The following is a 20,524-nucleotide window of genomic DNA, read 5'->3' on the forward strand; positions in this document are numbered from 1 at the left end:
TCAACAAGGAGCTCCTCTTACGGCCGGAATAAACATGGATCAACGGCCGGTCTATGAGAGGACTCTAACAGAGTCCCAGCTGCTCGAGCAGCTTCCGAGTGGAATCTCGACTTTCATTCGGACTGCATCGGGGACGCAACACCTCCACGCGCTTGCGCTTGGCGCATTAAACACCGAATTTACAGAGAGCATTTTCAGGCTCTACGAACCGATTTTTGTCGATCTTGCAGCTCGTTGGCTTCAATCGGATTTACATGCCGATTATATTCATGTGTTAGCGGCATTCGCGCAGATTTTGCCATTTGCGCCGCATCTGCGGTCGCTCGCCAGTCAATATGCCTCATCACAGACTGGCCCTCTCTCGGCATTGGCCGTATCGAAAGAACTAACACTGCTGCAGCTGGATCAGTCTAGCATTCGCATCTTACTCCTCGCCCTCTTCCGACTCCTTTCGTTTGATCTCGAGACGTTTTCTCCCGTCGTTTCACCGCTTCAACTGCAGTCCCTCTTCCAGTCTCAAGACCGAGTCACACGGTACCTTGCTGTACGATGCTTTGCCTTATATATGCACGCAGCTGACGCGGCTACCGAGAAGATGGTCCGCGCGAACACCGGGACCGATCCCGTTGAAGGAGAATGGGAAGGCACTCTTATCGATTACCGCCTGCTGGGATTGTGGGAGGAACGGCGATGGGAGAGCCTTGGACGAATCATCCGGAACGAGAGGTCTTCCAGGAAGGAGGCCGACGCTTTGGCGCTGGTCGAGAGGACAAAGGACTCTTTCACGCCCAAAACCGCAGAGATCTGTGGAGTTTTGATTCCCAGGTTAAAAGAGGAGGTGCCCGTGTACTCGAGCTCAGTCGTAAAGACCTCGACTACGATTGGTAATCTGCGCCGGATTGCAGGCTCCCTGCTTGGGTTCAAGCCTATTATGTTGGTCGGTTTGCCTAATTCCGGAAAGACCTCTTTGATCAATGATATTGCTGCCACGATGGGTCAATCTGAATCTATGGTTACGCTTCACCTGAATGAGCAGACGGATGCGAAGAGTCTTCTGGGAATGTATGCGACTTCGTCTGCCTCTGGTTCCTTCTCCTGGCAACCTGGTGTATTGACCAAGGCTGCACGCGAAGGTCGCTGGGTCTTGATTGAGGACCTTGATCGCGCTCCCTCTGAAGTGATGGGTCTTATCCTCCCAATTATTGAGAGAGGAGAGCTCACCATTCCCAGCCGGAGAGAGCGGATTAAATGTGCAGAGGGCTTCAAGATTATTGCAACAATGAAGTCATCATACAACATTGCTGGTGAGGAGGTTGCCCACAGCACCTCCATGCTCGGGAGCAGACTTTGGGAGAGAGTGCAAGTCAACTCTCTTCCCGTGGACGAGATGCGAGATGTCATCCTGCAAAAGTACTCCTTGCTCGAATCTCGCGTGCCGACCCTCATGGAGGTCTACGCAAGAGTATGCTCTGCATTCCACGGGAGTCTTGCAATCAAGGGCTCACAGGGCCGTACCCCGGGTTTCCGTGATCTGATCAAATTGTGCAGTCGACTGCACAATCGCCTGCAACGCATGGGCGCGAAGACCGGCTACGAAGCCACGTCAGAAGGTACCGAGGATGAGATATTCCTGGACATTGTTGACGTGTTCTTGAAGTACCTGCCTGAGAGGTCGATGCAAAGCACTCTTGCCGCCGTTGTTGCCGAGGTGCTTCAGATCTCACCTCAGCGAGCACAATTCTGCCTGCATGAGCGTACGCCTTCATATACTGACAAGAACAACAGTCTTGTTCTTGGTCGGGAAATCTGTCAGAAAATCAAGGTACCGAGTGGATCGGCCTTGAAACTGGCGGCGGCAGCCTCTCGATTTGCTCCTACAAGAGCAGCGTTGTCACTGATGGAGCAGGTTGCAGCCTCTATACAGATGGCAGAGCCTGTACTGCTTGTCGGAGAAACTGGTATTGGAAAGACCACAGTCATCCAACATCTCGCAACTCTGATGCGCCAGAAGCTTACAGTAGTGAACTTGTCACAGCAAAGTGAAAGTACTGACCTGCTGGGTGGCTTCAAGCCCGTCAATATTCGTACCATGGCAGTTCCAATGCTGGACGAGTTCACTCAACTGTTTGAGCTGACATTCTCCGCCAAGAAGAACCAGAAGTTCCTATCTTCAGTGTCGAAAAGCGTTGCATCTTCGAATTGGGTGCGATTGGTGACTCTATGGCATGAGGCCGTTCGTCTTGCCAACGGTGTCTTCCATCCTCCCACCTCCAATGCTGATGGTGATGAGCAGCCAGCCAAGAAGCGAAAGTTGGATTCTCCCAAGTATCAGCACCTGCGACAAAGATGGGAGAGCTTCACGACTCAGCTTGGAGAGTTCGAAGCTCAAGTCTCACAAGGTGATGCCAAATTCGCCTTTGCCTTCGTCCAAGGTAAGATCGTAAGAGCTTTGAGAAATGGCGAATGGGTTTTGCTAGATGAAGTAAACTTGGCTTCCCCCGACACCCTTGAGAACATTGCCAGTCTTTTGCACCACGGCAGCGAAGGATCTCCTTCTGTTCTCCTCTCCGAGGCTGGTGATGTTGAGAGGGTTTTCGGTCATCCCGAATTCCGTATCTTTGGTGCAATGAACCCTGCAACAGATGCTGGAAAGCGAGATTTGCCCCCAGGCCTGCGCTCCCGGTTCACCGAATTTTACGTGCATTCGCCCGATACTGATTTGGACGATCTGTTGGCTTTGATCCAGAAATACCTCGGAGATTTGACAATCAGTGACCAGAGAGCTGTACCGGACCTTGCAACATTGTACATGGTGACCAAGCAGCTCAGCAACCAGAACAAGCTCACCGACGGAGCCGGCCAGAGGCCCCATTTCAGTATTCGTACACTTGTTCGTGCTCTCATCTATGTCATCGACCATGCGCATGTCTACGGGCTTCGCAGAGCGATCTTTGAGGGATTCAGCATGAGTTTCTTGACTGTACTCAGCCTGGCCTCAGAGCAAGCCCTAATTCCCCTTCTCGAAACTCACATCTTCGGCAACGCGAAGAACGCAAGATCTCTCCTTGGACAAACCCCTCGCCCCCCGACAGATGGCAATGAATATGTCCAGTTCAAGCATTACTGGATGCGCCGGGGCCCTATGATCCCCGAGGAGCAACCGCATTACATTATCACTCCATTTATCGAGAAGAACCTGAAGAACCTGGTCCGAGCTAGTTCCACCCGCCGATTCCCAGTTCTACTTCAAGGTCCGACATCAGCCGGAAAGACAAGTATGATTGAGTACCTTGCCAAGGTGTCTGGAAACAAGTTTGTGCGAATCAACAACCACGAGCACACGGACTTGCAGGAGTATTTGGGATCTTACATCTCCACAGACGATGGAAGTCTAAAATACCAAGAGGGTGTCCTGGTAGAGGCCCTACGGAACGGTTATTGGATTGTGCTGGATGAGCTTAATCTGGCACCTTCCGATGTTCTTGAGGCTCTCAACCGACTTCTAGATGACAACCGTGAGCTCTTCATCCCCGAGACTCAAGAATTCGTTCACCCTCACCCGAACTTCATGCTGTTCGCCACTCAAAACCCCGCTGGTTTGTATGGTGGACGAAAGGTCCTGTCCCGCGCATTCCGCAACCGTTTCCTGGAGCTTCACTTCGATGATATTCCAGAAAGCGAACTCGAGTTCATTTTGAAGGAACGATCTCAAATCGCCCCTTCGTTCTGCACGCGCATTGTGGCTGTCTACCGCAAATTATCATTACTGCGCCAGTCCAACAGACTGTTTGAGCAGAAGAACAGTTTTGCCACACTGCGTGATCTTTTCCGATGGGCCCTTCGTGACGCAGATGATCGCGAGCAGTTGGCAGTCAACGGTTATATGCTGCTTGGTGAGCGTGTACGCAATCCCCAAGAAAAGGCTGCTGTCAAGGCTGTGATCGAGGAGGTCATGAAGGTGAAATTAGACGAGGATACTCTCTACAGCTCTGCAGAGCTGGAAAAGAGCATTCCTGAGATGAGCGAGCTTCCGACTGGTATCGTGTGGACCAAGGCCATGCGTCGTCTTTTCGTTTTGGTATCCAAGGCTCTCAAGAACAATGAGCCCATCCTGCTTGTTGGTGAAACCGGTTGTGGTAAGACCCAGCTTTGCCAGGCTGTTGCTGAGGCTTTCCGGAGAGAGCTATTCATTGTGAACGCCCATGTCAATTTGGAAACTGGTGATTTGATTGGAGCCCAAAGACCTATCCGAAACCGGGCAGCGATCGAGAAACAGCTCGTGGATGATCTTCAAATGCTTCTTCATGGTCAAGCAACTGGCACAACTTTGGATGAGCTGAAGCAAGAGTTCTTCGCATTGGATGCAGAGCAGCGCCAAACCAAGGATCAAGCTCTCATCCAAAAGATTGAGAGAAATGCTGCTCGTTGCAATGCCCTGTTTGAATGGTCTGACGGAAGTCTCATTACTGCCATGAAGACCGGTCAATTCTTCCTTCTTGATGAAATTTCTCTGGCGGATGACTCCGTTCTTGAAAGACTCAACAGTGTTCTAGAACCTGCTCGGTCTATTCTTCTCGCCGAGAAGGGACCCATTGATTCAATGGTTGTGGCAGATGGTGGCTTCCAGTTCATGTCCACCATGAACCCTGGAGGTGATTACGGGAAACGCGAGCTTTCAGCAGCTCTTCGTAACCGTATGACTGAAATCTGGGCTCCTCAGCTTTCCGAGGACGAGGATATCCTGCCAATTCTGCAGATGAGACTAAACCTGAAGCAACAGGACGTGGCACGAGCTATGCTACAATTCGCCAAGTGGTTTAAAGCAACTTTCCAGAATACCTCGACTACCTCGCTCTCAATCCGTGATCTTCTCGCCTGGGTAGATTTCGTCAACACCTGTCAAATCGCAGATACCCAGTTCGCAATCATTCAAGGTGCTGCGATGGTTTTCGTTGACACTTTGGGTGCCAACCCAGCTGCGATGCTTGCCATCTCCCTCAACAACCTCGATGGAAACCGCAAATCATGTCTTAACAAGCTAAGTGAGTTGTTCAAGACGGATGCTTCCAAGATTTACTGGGAATCCTCGAACGTCTCCGTCGAACCGGGTGCTTTGCGCATTGGACCCTTCTCCCTGCCCACAGTTGGCAACGCCGACCCCGATCCGCAGTTCACAATGGACGCTCCCACTACCATTGCCAACTCCGTGAGAATTGCCCGTGGTTTGCAGTCCTCGAAACCAATTCTTATGGAAGGAAGCCCCGGTGTGGGTAAGACTACGCTTGTTACAGCCCTGGCCAGAGCCCTTGGAAAACCCCTTACTCGAATCAACCTTTCGGAACAAACAGACCTTACAGACCTGTTTGGGTCCGACGTTCCAGTAGAAGGAGGAGACGTTGGGCAGTTTACTTGGCGTGATGCACCGTTCCTACGAGCCATGCAGCGCGGCGACTGGGTTTTGTTGGATGAGATGAACCTTGCCTCACAGTCCGTTCTCGAGGGTCTCAACTCTTGTTTGGATCACCGTCAACAAGTTTATATCGCTGAACTTGATCAGACATTTAAGAGACATCCTGATTTCGTCCTGTTTGCTGCCCAGAACCCCCATCACCAGGGTGGTGGCAGAAAGGGTCTTCCTGCATCTTTCGTCAACCGTTTCACCGTAGTCTACGCAGACAGCTTCACCGATGATGATCTGAAGACAATTTGCTCCAGACTTTTCCCTGGCAGCCCCTCTGTGCAGACTGAGAGACTCGTTGATTTCATCTCTCTCCTGAACACAGCCATTACGCGTGAACGCCGACTGGGAGCTGTTGGCGGGCCCTGGGAAGTTAACTTGCGAGACATCCAGCGATGGCTTCAACTTGCCGATCGAGGAAATCTCCAGATCCAAACCAAGCACTTCCTTGATGTCGTCATCAACCAACGGTTCAGAACCCAAGAGGATCGCGCCGTGGTCGCACAGATCTATGACCGTATCTTCACCGACTCTGATACTAGCCTCAAGAGCTATTTCCACAATCTGACACCTGAGTACTTGCAAGTTGGTCTTGGAGTCCTGACCCGTGATCCTCTACTTCAGCGCTCTGCCGAGCCAAATATGAGGATTCTTCCGAAGGATCTTCACATTGTCGAGTCACTCATTTTGTGCATTGACAACTCCTGGCCTAGCATCCTCGTTGGGGCTGCTGGATGTGGCAAGACTACTCTCATCAGGAAGCTCGCAGCTGTCAATGGTGCAAACCTTGTAGAGCTTGCTCTGAGCGCTGACACTGATACCATGGACCTGATCGGTGGTTTCGAACAGATCGACCATCGCAGAGAGGTGTCGGGCTTCGTGCACGACATTGAGATCTTTTTGCGCAACCAGTTGATTCAATGCTTCGCTTCAGGAGAGGTATCTGATGTCGTGGTTTCTGCTCTCAGCATTTGCGAGCATTTCCAGGCCGCAGACATCTCACTAGAGCATGTCATCCCTTCGCTCTCTGCTCTCTGCCAGTCATCTTCTGATCCAGCCTACCAGCAATTCCTGGCCAGGGCTCAGAATCTGCTGAATGCCATCGAACAATCCGACAAGATGAAGGTTGGATTCGAATGGACCGAAGGTGTTCTCACTCAGGCTGTTCAGCTTGGCCACTGGGTGATTCTGGACAATGCCAATCTGTGCAATCCCTCCGTTCTTGACCGACTGAACTCGCTGACGGAGCCCAATGGTACCCTCATTCTCAATGAGCAACGCACCGAGGATGGTTCCGCCAGAATCATTTCGCCTCATCCTAACTTCAGGATCTTCTTGACCATGGATCCCCGCAATGGTGAATTGTCTCGCGCCATGCGTAACAGATGTACTGAGATCTGCTTCCTGCCAAACGAGCTCCAAGATATCAAACCTACTGTCGGCCCATCCTACACTTGTGAATCCTTCATCTACCGCCTTCGCCATATCTGGAACCTGGACACTTCTTTGCCATCCGCCACCTTTGAAAATGCCCTCGAGGTCTGCTTGGATCACCTCTCACCGGAAGACCTGTCATATCTTCAACAGTCCCCTCGCAACTTTGAGGCTATCAACGCTTTGGCCCACGAGAACGATCAATCATCCAATGTCTTCCAGCGTTACACCTCGTTGTTCCACGACAACAATCAATGGAAGCCGCTTGAGGTCGCTAACGGCGAGATTATTCTCGGAGGTGCCAGACTTGGTATCCGAGGCATCTCACAGCCCCTTCACCCGCTCACCAATGAGCCTCTTCTCTCGATTGCAGGATCCAGTGATTTCCGAGCATGCTTGGTCGTCCTGGCCTATCTCCAGGAGCTGAGACTTGATATTCACCGTCTCAGGCAAGGCTTAATCCAGGCTGATACGTCTGGTAAAGAATTGAAGCCCAGCCAGATGACACGGCTGGAGCGATCATTGGCATCTGCGCGGATCCCTGCATTGATGAAGGACACGACACAGCCCGTGGCCTCATTCTTGTCCGATTGTGGTCAAGCATTGTACGACTACATTCAGGCTCTGGATCAGATCTCCCTTCAAGGCCCTGTGATCGTGGCCGCCCTTCGGGCTGTAACTTCTCTATGCTGGGATATTTACAGGGCCACCGAAGTAAGCCAAGTCGATGAAGGCGAGTTCCAAATCTATCTGCAGATGGGCAGGAAGCTTTGCGCGTCGCTTGACTCATCGACCATGCTGCAACCACTTCAAATTGCTTTGTCACAGGCACTCGATCGCTTCCAAGAAGGGTGGGCCTTGATGACAGGTCTGAGCATGCAACGAATGTGGGATTCTTGGAGACATGTGACTCCCGTTTCTCAAGAGAAGTTAGACTCTCTCGCTGAGCTGGAGTCAACTGTTTTCGAGTTCACCACTTTGGCTCTACAAACTCGCGTGGAGCTTTCGCAATTGAGTCAAGTCCGAGACTCATTGATTGACGCCCAGCGTTTCATCCTTATGGATGGCGCTGATGGCGATGTGCTTGTTCAGGTATTTATAACTGCCGTTTTCTAAAATATTCATTTACTAACTATATAAAAGGGCATCAAAGAAACTGTGGCCGAGCTATCTCGGGCAGTTCGACGCTCAGAGTCGACCGAGTACCCGTATTTCGCCGATGAGTTCGAAGCTCTTTGCCAGTACCATGACATCTCCTCATTCTTCCAGAACGAAGTCAGTGACACTGTCATTCAGACCGTCATGCCACTTCTCGCTGGTCGTGCAGCTCGCGCATTAGATGCTTCAAACTTCCAGAGTGATGTGCCAAACATGCTCCACAGGGTGACATTGTTTGCTGGTTCATCAAGCAAATCGGAGGCTGCACTTGCGACAGGCGGTGTCTTGTCCCTGTCACTATTGGACAGGCTGACAGCTGTCGGTAATACTAAATTGGGCCAGATGGATATGCTCGAAGCGGAGAAGAAAGCTCTATCTAAAGCTATTACCCTGAGCAGTCGACAGATTTCTACAGATCAGTCCATGGATCTCAGACGTATTTTGGCAAGACTCACCTCAGAACTGGTAGCTTGTCATCGCGAATTCCTTGAACCCCGTTCAGCCGAAAACCTCATCTCCATTTTGCAGGCAGTTCAAGCCGGGAATTTGTCCGATGAACAGACAACTGTCAAGATTGAGCTTGATCAAAACCTGGCAAGTGCTCAATATCTCAAGACCATTACCGAGCAGGCTTTGCCGATGTTGATCTTGTCATTGAGTACAGCCCCGTCAAGCAAGCAGCAGAATATCCGCAACACTGGACTCGCAGCGGTACAGCTAGCAGTGATTCTTCTGCGGCTCTTTGTGCCTGACAAGACTTTCGATCCTTCGCTTGGTCTCGTCGTTCAGCGCAAGCGGCATTCACAACGCCTTGCAGAGTTCACTGCTAAGTCTGCTGCAATTCTTGCATTCGAGAAGAACTTCACCAGTCAGACTTCCAACCTCAGGTCTGAGCTCTTGCATGATGAGATTCGCGATCTGGGCGCTGCCCCGCCTCCCTCATTGGTCAACCGGCCACAGAAGTCTCAGTTGAGCCTCTTGCAAGGAGAGTTCGTGAATTTGATTAACTCTGTTCTGAACAGAGACCCCGAGCAAATGATTCGCTCTGCTGAGCAATCGTTAACCTCCCAGATCCAGCTTCTGCGTGATAACATCCAGCAGCTGAGCAGTCGTCTCAGTACTCACTACCGTTCTTACAGTGACATCACGGTGCCTGTAGTTCGTTTCTTGCAATTACTGGATCTTGGTCTATTCCTAGGCTCCAGCCAACCTGAGCAGTCGGGCGATGTCCCTGATATTCAGTCTTTGAGTGAACGAACGCCCTTCCTCGGCGGTACCCTCCATCCTGTGCTGTCAGGAAACACTGGCAAACTGTCAATCACCCCCAAGAACCAAGTTGAAATGCGTCTCCAAGAACTATCGGCTCTATGGGCCGCCCAGGACGCAGATTCCACGATCCTTGACACAAAGGCCGGGCGATCAACCATCCTCCATATCTTTGCTGATTTCCATCAACTGTGGAAGACGAAGCTCAAGGAAGACCAGGAGCAGGAAGCCGAAAAGGGAGAGCTGTACCGCTACAAGGGTTCTTGGGAAGAAGAAGAGGAAGTCAACGAAGCAGAATTACATGCACTCTTCCCTACCTACGATGAAGGGCCGGTTCAGGAGACCGAAATGACCGGCCGCATCGACCCCAAGGCCATCTCTCTCCGTCTTGCTTCTCTTCATGCAAAGATTGTTTCGAACCAGCGCACAGGAACGGCATTGACTACATTCGTCAAGCAATCTGGCCACCTCTTGGGTTCGATCTGGTCTGACAACAAGAGCGACTTCTCGCCAGTTTCACCTGAAAGCCATCTTCCAGCAGTCCTTCTGCTTCTGGATGACGCCATCAACGAGGGCGATGACCGACAGAAGAACTACAACTTCTATACGGATTCTAACCTCGCAGAGGCAAGGAAATTGGTTGCTCTCACCCTTTCTGTTCAGGCTCGATTTGCGCAGATCCAAAATGCTTGGCCTGAGCACGCTGTTCTCCAGGACGTCATTACGTGCTGCATGGAGATCCTTCAGTTCAAGCACACAGAGCCCGTTGCTAAATTCATGACCAAGCTTGAGAAGCTTCATTCCTTGGTGCACGAGTGGCAAACCGTGGCTAGCAGAGAATACTCCGCCGTTACTGTTTACGATGAGATCACCAGAACTATCATCAGCTGGCGCCGACTTGAATTGTCGACCTGGGCCAAGCTTCTGGATCTCGAGAAGGAACGTTGTGACGACGACGTCAGTGCTTGGTGGTTTATCGCCTACGAGGCCCTCCTTGGAGCCCCCATTCAAATGGCAGAGGCAGGTGAACAGGACATGAGCGAGCATACCCAGAGCTTGATGTCTACCTTGGAACAATTCTTCAAGTCTACTACTCTTGGTCAATTTGCTCGTCGCCTGCAATTGGTCACCAACTTCCAAGCCTTGCTGGAGGTCTTCACTAAGGACTTCCCTTGTCTCAAGCAGCTTGTTTCAGCCATGGACAACTTCCTCCACCATTACCGACCCTTCCAACCAGGGGTGGACAAGATCTTGACCGAGAGGCGTGCCGCTCTTGAAAAGGATATCAAGGAGCAGATCCAGTTGGCCAGCTGGAAGGACATCAACATTGTTGCTCTGAGGGAGAGCGCCAAGCGGTCTCATGTTAAGTTGTTCAAGTTGGTTCGTAAGTATCGTGAAGCTCTTGGCCAGCCGGTCCAATCAACCCTCGAGCAAGGTCTTCCAGAAAGCACCGAAGAGATCACTTCAATGTCTCATTCGGAACCAATCCGTCCTACTGCGCTATTCCCCGAGGCGATGGCAATCTGCCAAAAGTACAAGGACCTCTGGTCAACCAGAGCACTGCGTTTCCAGAAGCCTGATGGCACAGCCGACAACATGATGAAGCTTTACTCTGCCATTCCATCCGAGTTTGACATCGCCAAGGATCTCGACAGCTTCATCGTGTCTGTGATTGAGAACATGAACGAGTACAAGTCCAAGACACCCAAGGTCTTGACCGAGGATAATAAGGATGATGTGCAGCATCTCAAGTCCCAAAAGCGTCGTCTCTACGCTGAAACCCTGAAGAAACTCTACGAGATGGGCGTTAAGCGCAATGCTGGAACTAGCGTGATCGAGACTCAAGAATCTCTCGCGCAGATCCTTGCTACTAGCGCTGCTTTCGAGTCTAGCGCGGCAACTTCGAGCGCTGTTCAAAGTGCCGACTGGTACTTCCACAGACTTGTGGACCTCCTGCCCAAGACCCGTCTAGCTTCGCGCAACTATTCCGAGGAGCTGAGCAACGTCGAGGTCTTCAGAAGTATGGGATCTATTGAGCACCTTATCTTCACCGTTCGTCGGCAGAGAGGTATCATCTCGCCCGCTCTCACTGGCCTAGGCAAGTTGAAGTCCACGCTTGACAAGGTGCAGAACCTTTGGACAGCAACCTCCGACTCTCTCTCCAAGGATCATGCTTCTACTTCGGAAGAACGAACCAACCTGGCCAGAGTCGTGGCTTGGTTGGCGCCCATTCTTGGATTGGCTGCCATGATTGTCAGCGTGCATGCCAAGTTCTCAGGACTTGACGCATCCAAGATTGTCGAAGCGCTAAGCTCCAAGAAAGCGACCTTCGACACCTTGCGCAAATCGCACGAGGCTCTTCCCCTTCTGCCTACCGGAATTGTGTCGAAGGCGCACCACGAGATCATGCAGCAGACACGAGCCTCGCTCGACGAGTTGGCTGCTGATCTGAAGAAGTGGAGTCAGTCTCGCCCCGACCTTGCCTTCGTATTGGACCAGGTCACACCTTGGATCAGAACAGACATAGGTGCTCTTCCCGACACTTTCGAAGAGAACAACCTTTCCATCCAAGCCTTCGACAGCAGCCTTCTGACTGCTATTGACAAGATGCTCATTGGTCTCCAGAAGCTCAAGGAAGTGCCTGCTGCTATCACCTTTGATGGGTTGCTGTTGAGGAGTGACGAGTTCTTCTCTCGCGGAGTGAAGGCTGTCCATCTCACCGAGATCACATCATCATTCGAGATGGTCCTTGAGCAGTTGAACCACCTGCAAGACCACTCCGCAGCCGGCCTCGCTATTGCCACCGCCTTGATCACTAGTATCTTACCCGTTGCCAACAGATACTACCAAATCTGCCGAGACCTTGCCGATCGATTCGTCGCTGTTCATCGCGAGATCTGTAAGACATCTTACATTCTGACAAAGACCTTCAACCAGGTCGCCTCCGAGGGCTTCTGTAGCCCTGGCGAGGCCTCCCAAGACCAGGGCAAGGAGGGTAAGATGGAAAGTGGAACAGGTCTCGGTGAAGGCGAAGGTGCGGAAGATATCAGCAAGGATGTTGGTGATGACGAAGACCTCTCTGAGCTGGCCCAGCAGGAGAACAAGAAAGAGGACGGTGACGACGAGATGGATGATTCCGCCGACGCTGTCAATATGGACCAGGAGGAGCTCCAAGGTGACGCCGAGGACCGTAAGGATGGCGAAGAGGAGGATAAGGATGAGAGTGCCGATGAAGGTGAAGATGACATCGACGAAGAGACTGGCAGCGTCAATGACCTCGACCCAGCTGCTGTTGATGAGAAGCTCTGGGACGGTGGAAACGATGACCAGCAGAAGGATACCGAGAACGAAGAAGGCAAGGGCCAGTCAGAGGCTGAGCAACAGGCTGCCGCGCAAGAAGAACAGAAGAAGGACAAGGACGGCGAAAAGGCCGAAGACAAGGATGGTGAAGGCGAAGAGGAGGAAGAAACTGAAGACGAAGAAGCCCCTGAAGATGAGGGTGAGGCAGTAGGCCGTGAGGAGATGGATGTCACCGACCCTCAAGCGGAGGAGCAAGAGACACTTGAGCTTCCCGAAGAAATGCAGCTTGACGGTGATGATGGAAAGGATGATGGTGGTGACGAAGACGATGATGGAATGGATGACCTTGACGATGACATGGGTCCCGCTCCTGAGGAAGAAGGCAAGGTCGAAGATGGTGACGATCATGCCGGCGAAGAAGACGTCGACGCAGCACCAGATGACCAAGCGCCTGGTGAGGATGAAGAGATGGGCGATGAAGATGCCAACGAAGCCGAAGCCGGAGGAGAGGAAGAGGAGGAAGCTGGTGGCGAAGACCCTGATGAGCCCGAAAAGGACGACTTCCTCGCACAGCGCGATGAAAATGAGGCCGCGGGCGACAATGTCGCTCCTAGCGAGGCTGTTACTGGAGGACTCGGAGCGGAGCAAGACCAAAACGAAGATAAGGGTGCATCGGGCGACGCCCAGCAGGAGAGCGGTTCGAGTGATCCCACCGCCAACGTCGACGAACAGACGGGTGCTGCTAAAGACAGCGAGGAGAGCCAGGCCAGCCGAGAGGCCGGTGGAGGCGAAGAGACAAAGCCGAATGAGCCTCAAATGCAGGCGTTCAAGAAACTTGGTGATATGTTGGAGGAATGGCACCGAAGGCAAAAGGAGATTCTGAACCCATCCCAAGAGGAGGACGATTCTCAGCCTATGCCTCAAGACACCGATATGGCCGACGCGGACTTCGAGCACCTCAAGGACGACGATGACGCTGCTGATACCCAGGCTTTGGGACAAGCCAACGAAGAGCAAGCACAAGCTCTCGACCAGAGCAAGGGCGTCGAGTCCGACATCAAGCCCGGCGAGAACGATGTTCTCCCCGATGTCGCAGAAGACCAGCAAGACGCCGTGGACAATCAACTCGAGGATGAGATGCAAATCGACCGTGAAACTGCCCCCACCGACAGCGAACACGCCGGTGCCTTCATTCCAGGCGGCAATCCATCCCAAGACCGTGCAGAGGGAGGACAGGGCGCCGAAGCCCTGAACGAGGAGCTCGACGAAGTCGACACCCAGCTTGCAGCAATCCACCTCTCCTCCACGCTTCCACCGTTGACGCCACAAGACGAAGCCCGTCGCCTTTGGTCTCACTACGAGTCCGCGACAAATGATCTCTCCCTCTCGCTGACCGAACAACTCCGCCTCATCCTCGCTCCAACAATGGCTACCAAGCTCCGCGGCGACTTCCGCACCGGAAAGCGTCTCAACATCAAGCGCATCATCCCATACATTGCATCTCAGTACAAGCGCGACAAGATTTGGATGCGCCGCTCCATTCCGTCAAAGCGAAACTACCAGATCATGCTCGCTGTCGATGACAGCAAGTCCATGCTTGAAAGTGGAAGTGGCCAGCTCGCCTTCGAGACCCTCGCCCTCGTCGCGAAGAGTCTGAGCATGCTCGAAGCAGGCGATCTTTGCGTCCTTGGCTTCGGTAATGAAGACCACGTTCGCGTCGCTCACGAATTCGGAAAGCCTTTCTCCTCGGAGGCTGGTTCGCAGGTCTTCCAGCATTTCAGCTACCAACAAACTGGCACAAACGTGCGCAAGCTGATTGCCGATTCAATTGCGTTGTTCCGTGAGGCGCGCTGGAAGCGTTCACCTGGTTCCGGCTCTGCTGATCTCTGGCAACTTCAGCTCATTATCTCTGATGGTATCTGTGAAGATCATGATACTATTCGTCGTCTTGTCCGACAGGCGCTTGAGGAGCGCATTATGATTGTGTTTATCATCGTTGATGCTGTTAAGGGTAGCTCGATCCTCGATCTCTCGCAGGCCAACTTTGAGGCTGATCCTGCTTCCGGTGGTGAGATGAAGCTTAAGATGAAGCGCTATCTTGATCACTTCCCCTTCCCTTACTACCTCGTTGTCCGTGATGTGAAGGAGTTGCCCTCTGTGTTGGCTACTGCGCTGAAGCAGTGGTTTGCCGAGGTTGTGGACGTGTCGTCTTGATTCTGCACCTAAAAAAAGGAGTTCGGGTTGTGTACTTGGAGTTATTGGTTTCATTTTATGGCGTTTGTTGCATTTCATTTGTATATGATAGAAGTTAGAGATGTGAAACACATCAACTGAATGTACAGTTTCTACTTGACTCGAATTGCCGTAGTGCTTAAGATATAATGCATTTGTTATTACTTCATTTCAGGCCTTCTTTCTCTTCTCCTTCTCCATCATCCACTCCCGAATCGCCTTTAGCTTCATCGCTGCAAACTTCATCAACACCCACCTCGGCGAAACATCCATAGAAATCCCCTGCACCCAATGCCAGAAATACGCCCAAACAATCTCCCTCCCACATCCAACCCGATTCAATCCCGCCGAGGCCAAAGTCCTCGCTGTAGGAACAAACAGACTGGTCGGGACGTCATAGCCACCACTCTGCACCTCCGCAGACTTCAACGCCATCACTTCAATATTCTTCCCCTCAGCCTTCATCTCTGCACTTAGTGCCGCCGTGAAAGACTCGACATACCCCTTGGCCCCACTATACACCGTGATATAGGGCAGCCCGATAGCCGCAACAGAAGAAACATTAAGTATAAGACCAGGGACACCGTTGCCTCCCAGAACAGGCATCAAGACGCGCGAGAGCTGAGTCATGAACACGGCATTCAGATAAAACGTCGCATCAACATCTTCATACGTCAACTCACTCAACATAGCAGCAGCCTTCGTCTCGCCTCCAATATTATTGACCAGCACCGTCAACATCCCGCCTCCGCCTTTCTCAATAATAAGGCGCACTTGATCAGCGATACCATCCACATCATCCTTCTTCAGCGCCTGAACGTCCAAAACCAACGATCCGGTCTTGGCATCAGGAAACTCGGCCGCGAGTTCGCGTTGCCGTTTTTCGAGCTTGGCTGCATTGCGTCCATGGAGGATGACGTTGAACCCGCGCGCGCAGAGTTCTTGACAGAAGCCGAAGCCTATGCCGTCTGTCGCGCCAGTTACTATGGCCCAATTGGCCTTTAGATTGGGGTTATAGCGGCTTTTTAGGGTCGAGGGGAGGAGGAAGGTCGTTGCTTGTGAGGTGTACTTGTAGGTTATGTAGCTGACGGTTGCGAGGCCGATGTAGCTTAAAGGCGTTGAATATTCAGAGAGAGACATTTATGAAGGCTTTGGTTTGGGGGAGTTGGGGAATTGGATAGGAGAAGAGGGTTTGAAATTGCTTACGCTCTTATGTATTACAGTTCGGGTTCGGGTTCGCACTCGTTTCCGTTTTCGCTGTCGTTGACTATGTGGGTAGCCTATTTACTGGCTATAGGTGGCTATTTTCGCCGAAGAAACACTAATAATTAATTGAATTCAGCAATAATAGCCAATTTATGGAGGTATATTATTATCGCGGTGTCAACAGACAGACTCATGAAGTATGACTGTACATTTTCGACTTGACTCAAGTTGTCGTAGGCTACTACCTGCAGATTGGTATTGGTATCTCAATGCTAATGCGCTTGACAAAGAACGGTTCCATAAATGTCCATATGGACTACAACTACCATCCGTACTTGGATCCAGCTTCCTTTTTGTTCCTCCTGCCAGCTGCAAAGCTCTCCTCCAGCGCTTCCTTCTGTGAGCTCGCCGCATTGACCAATTGCTGGAGACTGTGCTTGCCAGGCGCAATAGCGCGCACGGGGTTGTGCTGAGCTGCAGCCAGCTCTCCCTGAGCCAGCACCTGATTCGAGGCGTACTCTTCATCTGTATTGAAGGTGCGTACTTGTGACTGCGAAGGCATGGCATTTCGCCCAAAGAGTTGGCGCCGTTCGGCCTTGGATAGATTGAGATCGTTGGCAACTGTATCCAAAGATGAAAGATTGGAGGATGCTGTGTTGGGGTAGTCTTGGGGGACGTATGTAGATTCGGGCACGGCAGGACCGGCTGGTGGTGCGTCACCCTCGGCGTTGTATACCAGCGGCTCGTATGTTGCTGAGGGTCCTGGTGGTGTATCTGCCCGAGAAGTCTCCTCCGAGGATAGAGAGAACAGGCTGACTTTCTGTTTTGGCGCTGCGGGAGCAGGGGGTTGTGGTGCAGACTCTTGAGGAAGAGGCGCAGCCTTCGGTGCCGTTGGACCAGGTGTCGGCTGCGGAGCCGCCTTGGTGCTCTTCTTCTTCTTTGGCCGTCCCACTGATAGCGGTCTGAACATCATAGGATTACCCTGCAACTTGACCTCATCCGGCTTCTTCATTGTCTCCGGGGCGTCAGGTGTAGTGGTGTTGAGGCTGCCCGTTGCGGGTATGGCCTCGGCATCTCCATCTGCTGCTGGATCATTGAGAGCTTGTTCGTTCCTTGTCTCTGCATCGGCTGTGCGATCGAATCCGGGGCCTGCACCTGTCTTGAGGCTGAACGGTTTGCGCGTTGACGCCACCGGTGTTTTCTTCTCGGCTGCTCGTTTCGGGGCTGGCAGAAAGGAGTTGAATCCTGAAAGACCTCCTCCGCCACCTAATCGTGGCTTTTTGCGCGCTGGTCCATCCTCTCCATCCTGACCGGCTGCGGTCTCGGGTTTGATCTCGGGGAGCGCAACGCGGATCTTGCGCGGGTTGCTGCGGTCGACTTGGAAGCCGCTAGAATCGGACTTTTTTGTCTTTTCGGCCGGGATAGCCGGAGTGGTGTCTGGCTCAGCATCCGAGCCTTCGGAGTCGGAGTAGGCTACTAGGGCCATGGTGGTGTGTGTGGTCGATCTTGTAGCTGGATACAGTCCCAAGTTAAGGCATATTGTGGCCTGAATATCAGGGCAGACATATAACATTACGTCAGCGCTTGACATTACATAATCATCGAGCTCCAAGGAATGTGAGACAGTTGAGATCAGAGAGATCGGCAGAGACACACGGTTGAGGACTAAACGGGAAAATGTCCGAAAACATGCTCCATGTGCTCCGTCTCGGCTCTTAACTTTACCTACAAACCTACTCTACAGTGTTTGGAGACGATCGCATCCATTGATAACGTCATACATGCAGCCGGTTACTCCGCTTCCTATATTGAATTTGTAAACACCAATGATATCAACTAGTCTATAGTATATCTGTGGGAGTATACGGAGTACTATGAGCAATAGTTATAGTCAGTTTTGTTTCATTTGTTTCATATGATCAACCAAACGAGACCCAATAATGAAGATAAGGGAAATACGAGATTCTCGTACGTCGCTACGGCAGTGGCGTCCTGAAACACAGGAAAAGGAACAGGCATAGACAGAGCAATGAAGTAGAAGAGAACAGAGAATATAGGCAATAGACTCGAATAAACAATGCCGTGTTAGCTAGCATATGCGAGTATTAGCATACATGTTTGCAGTATATCGGGGCAAGATCAATGCGTCATTCTGGCTTTGCCCCTCCCCACTTAATCCGGACCTCCCATTCTTCCTTTCACCCCCGATGGCCCTTGACAATCCCTCTCCATGCCGAGCTTAGGAGGTTTACTGAAGAAGCGGAGAACGAAGGACTCGCACGATTCTTCTGGGGATCCCAATACTGACGACTCAGGCGCATCCATGCAACCCGCATCCCATGCCTCGCCCCAACATACGGGCCAATCGAATGCCGCCAGTATCGACAACATCATAAACTCGAATTCCGGCAGTTCCAATGAGTCTCATACACACGGTCAGCCCCAGGGCCATGGCCACCAGACTCACAAGCAGGAGCGAGTAACCAAGGGGAAGTACTCACAGGAGGACTTCCAGCTGCAGCGCACCTTGGGAACGGGGAGCTTCGGTCGCGTGCACCTGGTGCAGTCGAACCACAACCACCGCTTCTATGCTATGAAGGTCTTGAAAAAGGCCCAGGTCGTCAAGATGAAACAAATTGAGCACACAAACGACGAGCGTCGCATGTTGAATCGGGTCCGCCATCCATTCTTGGTCACCCTGTGGGGTACTTGGCAGGATTCCCGCAACCTCTACATGGTCATGGATTTCGTGGAGGGTGGTGAACTGTTCAGTCTTTTGCGCAAGTCACAAGTGAGTCGCATTGCACTTTTCCTCTGAAGCTTCGAAACAAGTTCTAATTCGTCATTAGCGATTCCCCAACCCGGTGGCCAAGTTCTATGCCGCCGAGGTCACATTGGCATTGGAATATCTACACGCACATCAAATTATTTACCGTGATCTTAAGCCCGAGAATCTTCTCTTAGATCGCCATGGGCATCTGAAGATTACCGATTTTGGTTTCGCCAAAGATGTGCCTGACATTACGTGGACGCTGTGCGGTACACCCGATTATCTTGCACCCGAGGTTGTCTCTTCTAAGGGTTACAACAAATCAGTTGACTGGTAAGCTTCTCTTTAATATTCCGATGCAATTGGTCTAACAATTGCAGGTGGTCCTTGGGAATCTTAATCTTCGAAATGCTGTGTGGATTCACTCCCTTCTGGGATAGCGGATCCCCGGTCAAAATCTATGAGAATATCTTGCGCGGCAAGGTCAAGTACCCCCCATACTTGCACAACGATGCGGTCGATCTCCTGTCACAGTTGATTACATCCGACCTGACCAAGCGCCTCGGCAACTTGCACGGTGGCCCGGATGATGTCAAGAACCACGCCTGGTTCGCCGAGGTCACTTGGGACCGATTGGCACGCAAGGATATCGATGCGCCTTATATCCCTCCCATTCGCGGTGGACAGGGTGATGCCAGCCAATATGACAAGTACCCCGAAGAGACAGAGCACTACGGCCAAGAAGGAGAAGACGCGTATGTATATTCCTTTCTAGCTGTTCGCACACAGTTGACTGACAATTCCCAGATATGGCCACCTTTTCCCCGACTTCTGAAGTGCTTGTATGATTTATGACGAGACGAAAAGTCCTTCCGGGGGAGGGCGGGTACTGATTGACCCCGGCGGGAGTCGTGAAAACCAGGAGTCACTATATGAAAACCCATACTTTGTACTTTCGATCCCATATATCTTTAGCAATTGCAATCGAATTTTTGACTTTTTCTTTCAATTCCGCTCGATATACAGGGTTCGGGAATCCTCGTTCTATTCCCCATGTTCTCAACCACTTGGGCACAAAAGCCACGCCCATATTATACACGGGCTACCAGGCCGCTTCTATCGTACAGTAGATCATTCAAAAAGGTGTGTCTTTCGCTTCTCGGGTTTCGTCTTTACATCATCCGCGCAGACGCGATCATCTTGGATGCATGCAATTTAACCGAGGATTCCGCTACCACCCTCGGGCTGGCCGGTGGCCATCGAGGCAATGGCGGCAGCATCCTGTCCACCGAGACGCTTGGTCTCGGTGCCGACACGGGTGATGTAGGTGCGGCTCGTGACGTTCCACATGGCGATGTACTTCTCCATGCAGCTGGACAGGCAGGTATTCTCCTTAGCAGAGAGCGAAGTACCGGGGGTAGGGACGCAGGCCTGGAAGCAGTGTTTGTTCACTTTCTGCAGGTGTTGTTAGCTTGTTGCTGTCAGCAACCAGGGATGGTGACGTACTCCGATCAGAGAACGAGCGTTGGACATGGCGGCCTCGGTCTGGAGCTGGCGCACGACAGCAGCCTTGATCTCCTCAGAGGTCTGAGGAGTAGCAGAGGAGGAAGAACCGAAGAGAGACGACATTGTGTGTGAGGATAAGAGGTATGGGAAGATGAAGTTGGGGAAGACGAACAAATTGAGGTTCAGGATCTGAG

General features: G+C 51.9%; 5 protein-coding genes across 5 annotated transcripts; 2 read left to right on the plus strand and 3 right to left on the minus strand.

The window, feature by feature from the left end:
* Nucleotides 1-34: 34 nt before the first annotated feature.
* PENARI_c007G07431 (AAA family ATPase midasin) lies at nt 35-14,830 on the plus strand (the record flags this gene model as incomplete). Its single annotated transcript, XM_022631028.1, has 2 exons — nt 35-7,984; nt 8,036-14,830. 2 exons carry the CDS (start codon nt 35-37, stop codon nt 14,828-14,830), a joined length of 14,745 nt encoding a protein of 4,914 aa, XP_022488993.1.
* A 189-nt stretch (nt 14,831-15,019) lies between these two features.
* PENARI_c007G10867 (putative short chain dehydrogenase/reductase) lies at nt 15,020-15,988 on the minus strand (the record flags this gene model as incomplete). Its single annotated transcript, XM_022631190.1, has 1 exon — nt 15,020-15,988. One exon carries the CDS (start codon nt 15,986-15,988, stop codon nt 15,020-15,022), a length of 969 nt encoding a protein of 322 aa, XP_022489165.1.
* A 388-nt stretch (nt 15,989-16,376) lies between these two features.
* Nucleotides 16,377-17,540, minus strand: PENARI_c007G03924 (PRCC domain-containing protein; the record flags this gene model as incomplete). Its single annotated transcript, XM_022630860.1, has 1 exon — nt 16,377-17,540. The coding sequence occupies one exon, from the start codon at nt 17,538-17,540 to the stop codon at nt 16,377-16,379; it is 1,164 nt and encodes a 387-aa protein (XP_022489233.1).
* A 744-nt stretch (nt 17,541-18,284) lies between these two features.
* On the plus strand, nt 18,285-19,659 carry pkaC (cAMP-dependent protein kinase catalytic subunit pkaC; the record flags this gene model as incomplete). Its single annotated transcript, XM_022630692.1, has 4 exons — nt 18,285-18,845; nt 18,904-19,157; nt 19,205-19,579; nt 19,632-19,659. 4 exons carry the CDS (start codon nt 18,285-18,287, stop codon nt 19,657-19,659), a joined length of 1,218 nt encoding a protein of 405 aa, XP_022489259.1.
* A 380-nt stretch (nt 19,660-20,039) lies between these two features.
* On the minus strand, nt 20,040-20,453 carry tim13 (protein translocase subunit TIM13; the record flags this gene model as incomplete). Its single annotated transcript, XM_022630744.1, has 2 exons — nt 20,040-20,279; nt 20,331-20,453. The coding sequence occupies 2 exons, from the start codon at nt 20,451-20,453 to the stop codon at nt 20,040-20,042; spliced, it is 363 nt and encodes a 120-aa protein (XP_022489089.1).
* Between the last annotated feature and the right edge of the window lie 71 nt (nt 20,454-20,524).

This window comes from Penicillium arizonense (assembly GCF_001773325.1).
Source record: "Penicillium arizonense strain CBS 141311 chromosome Unknown PENARI_contig007, whole genome shotgun sequence".
Taxonomy (NCBI): Eukaryota; Fungi; Ascomycota; class Eurotiomycetes; order Eurotiales; family Aspergillaceae; genus Penicillium; species Penicillium arizonense.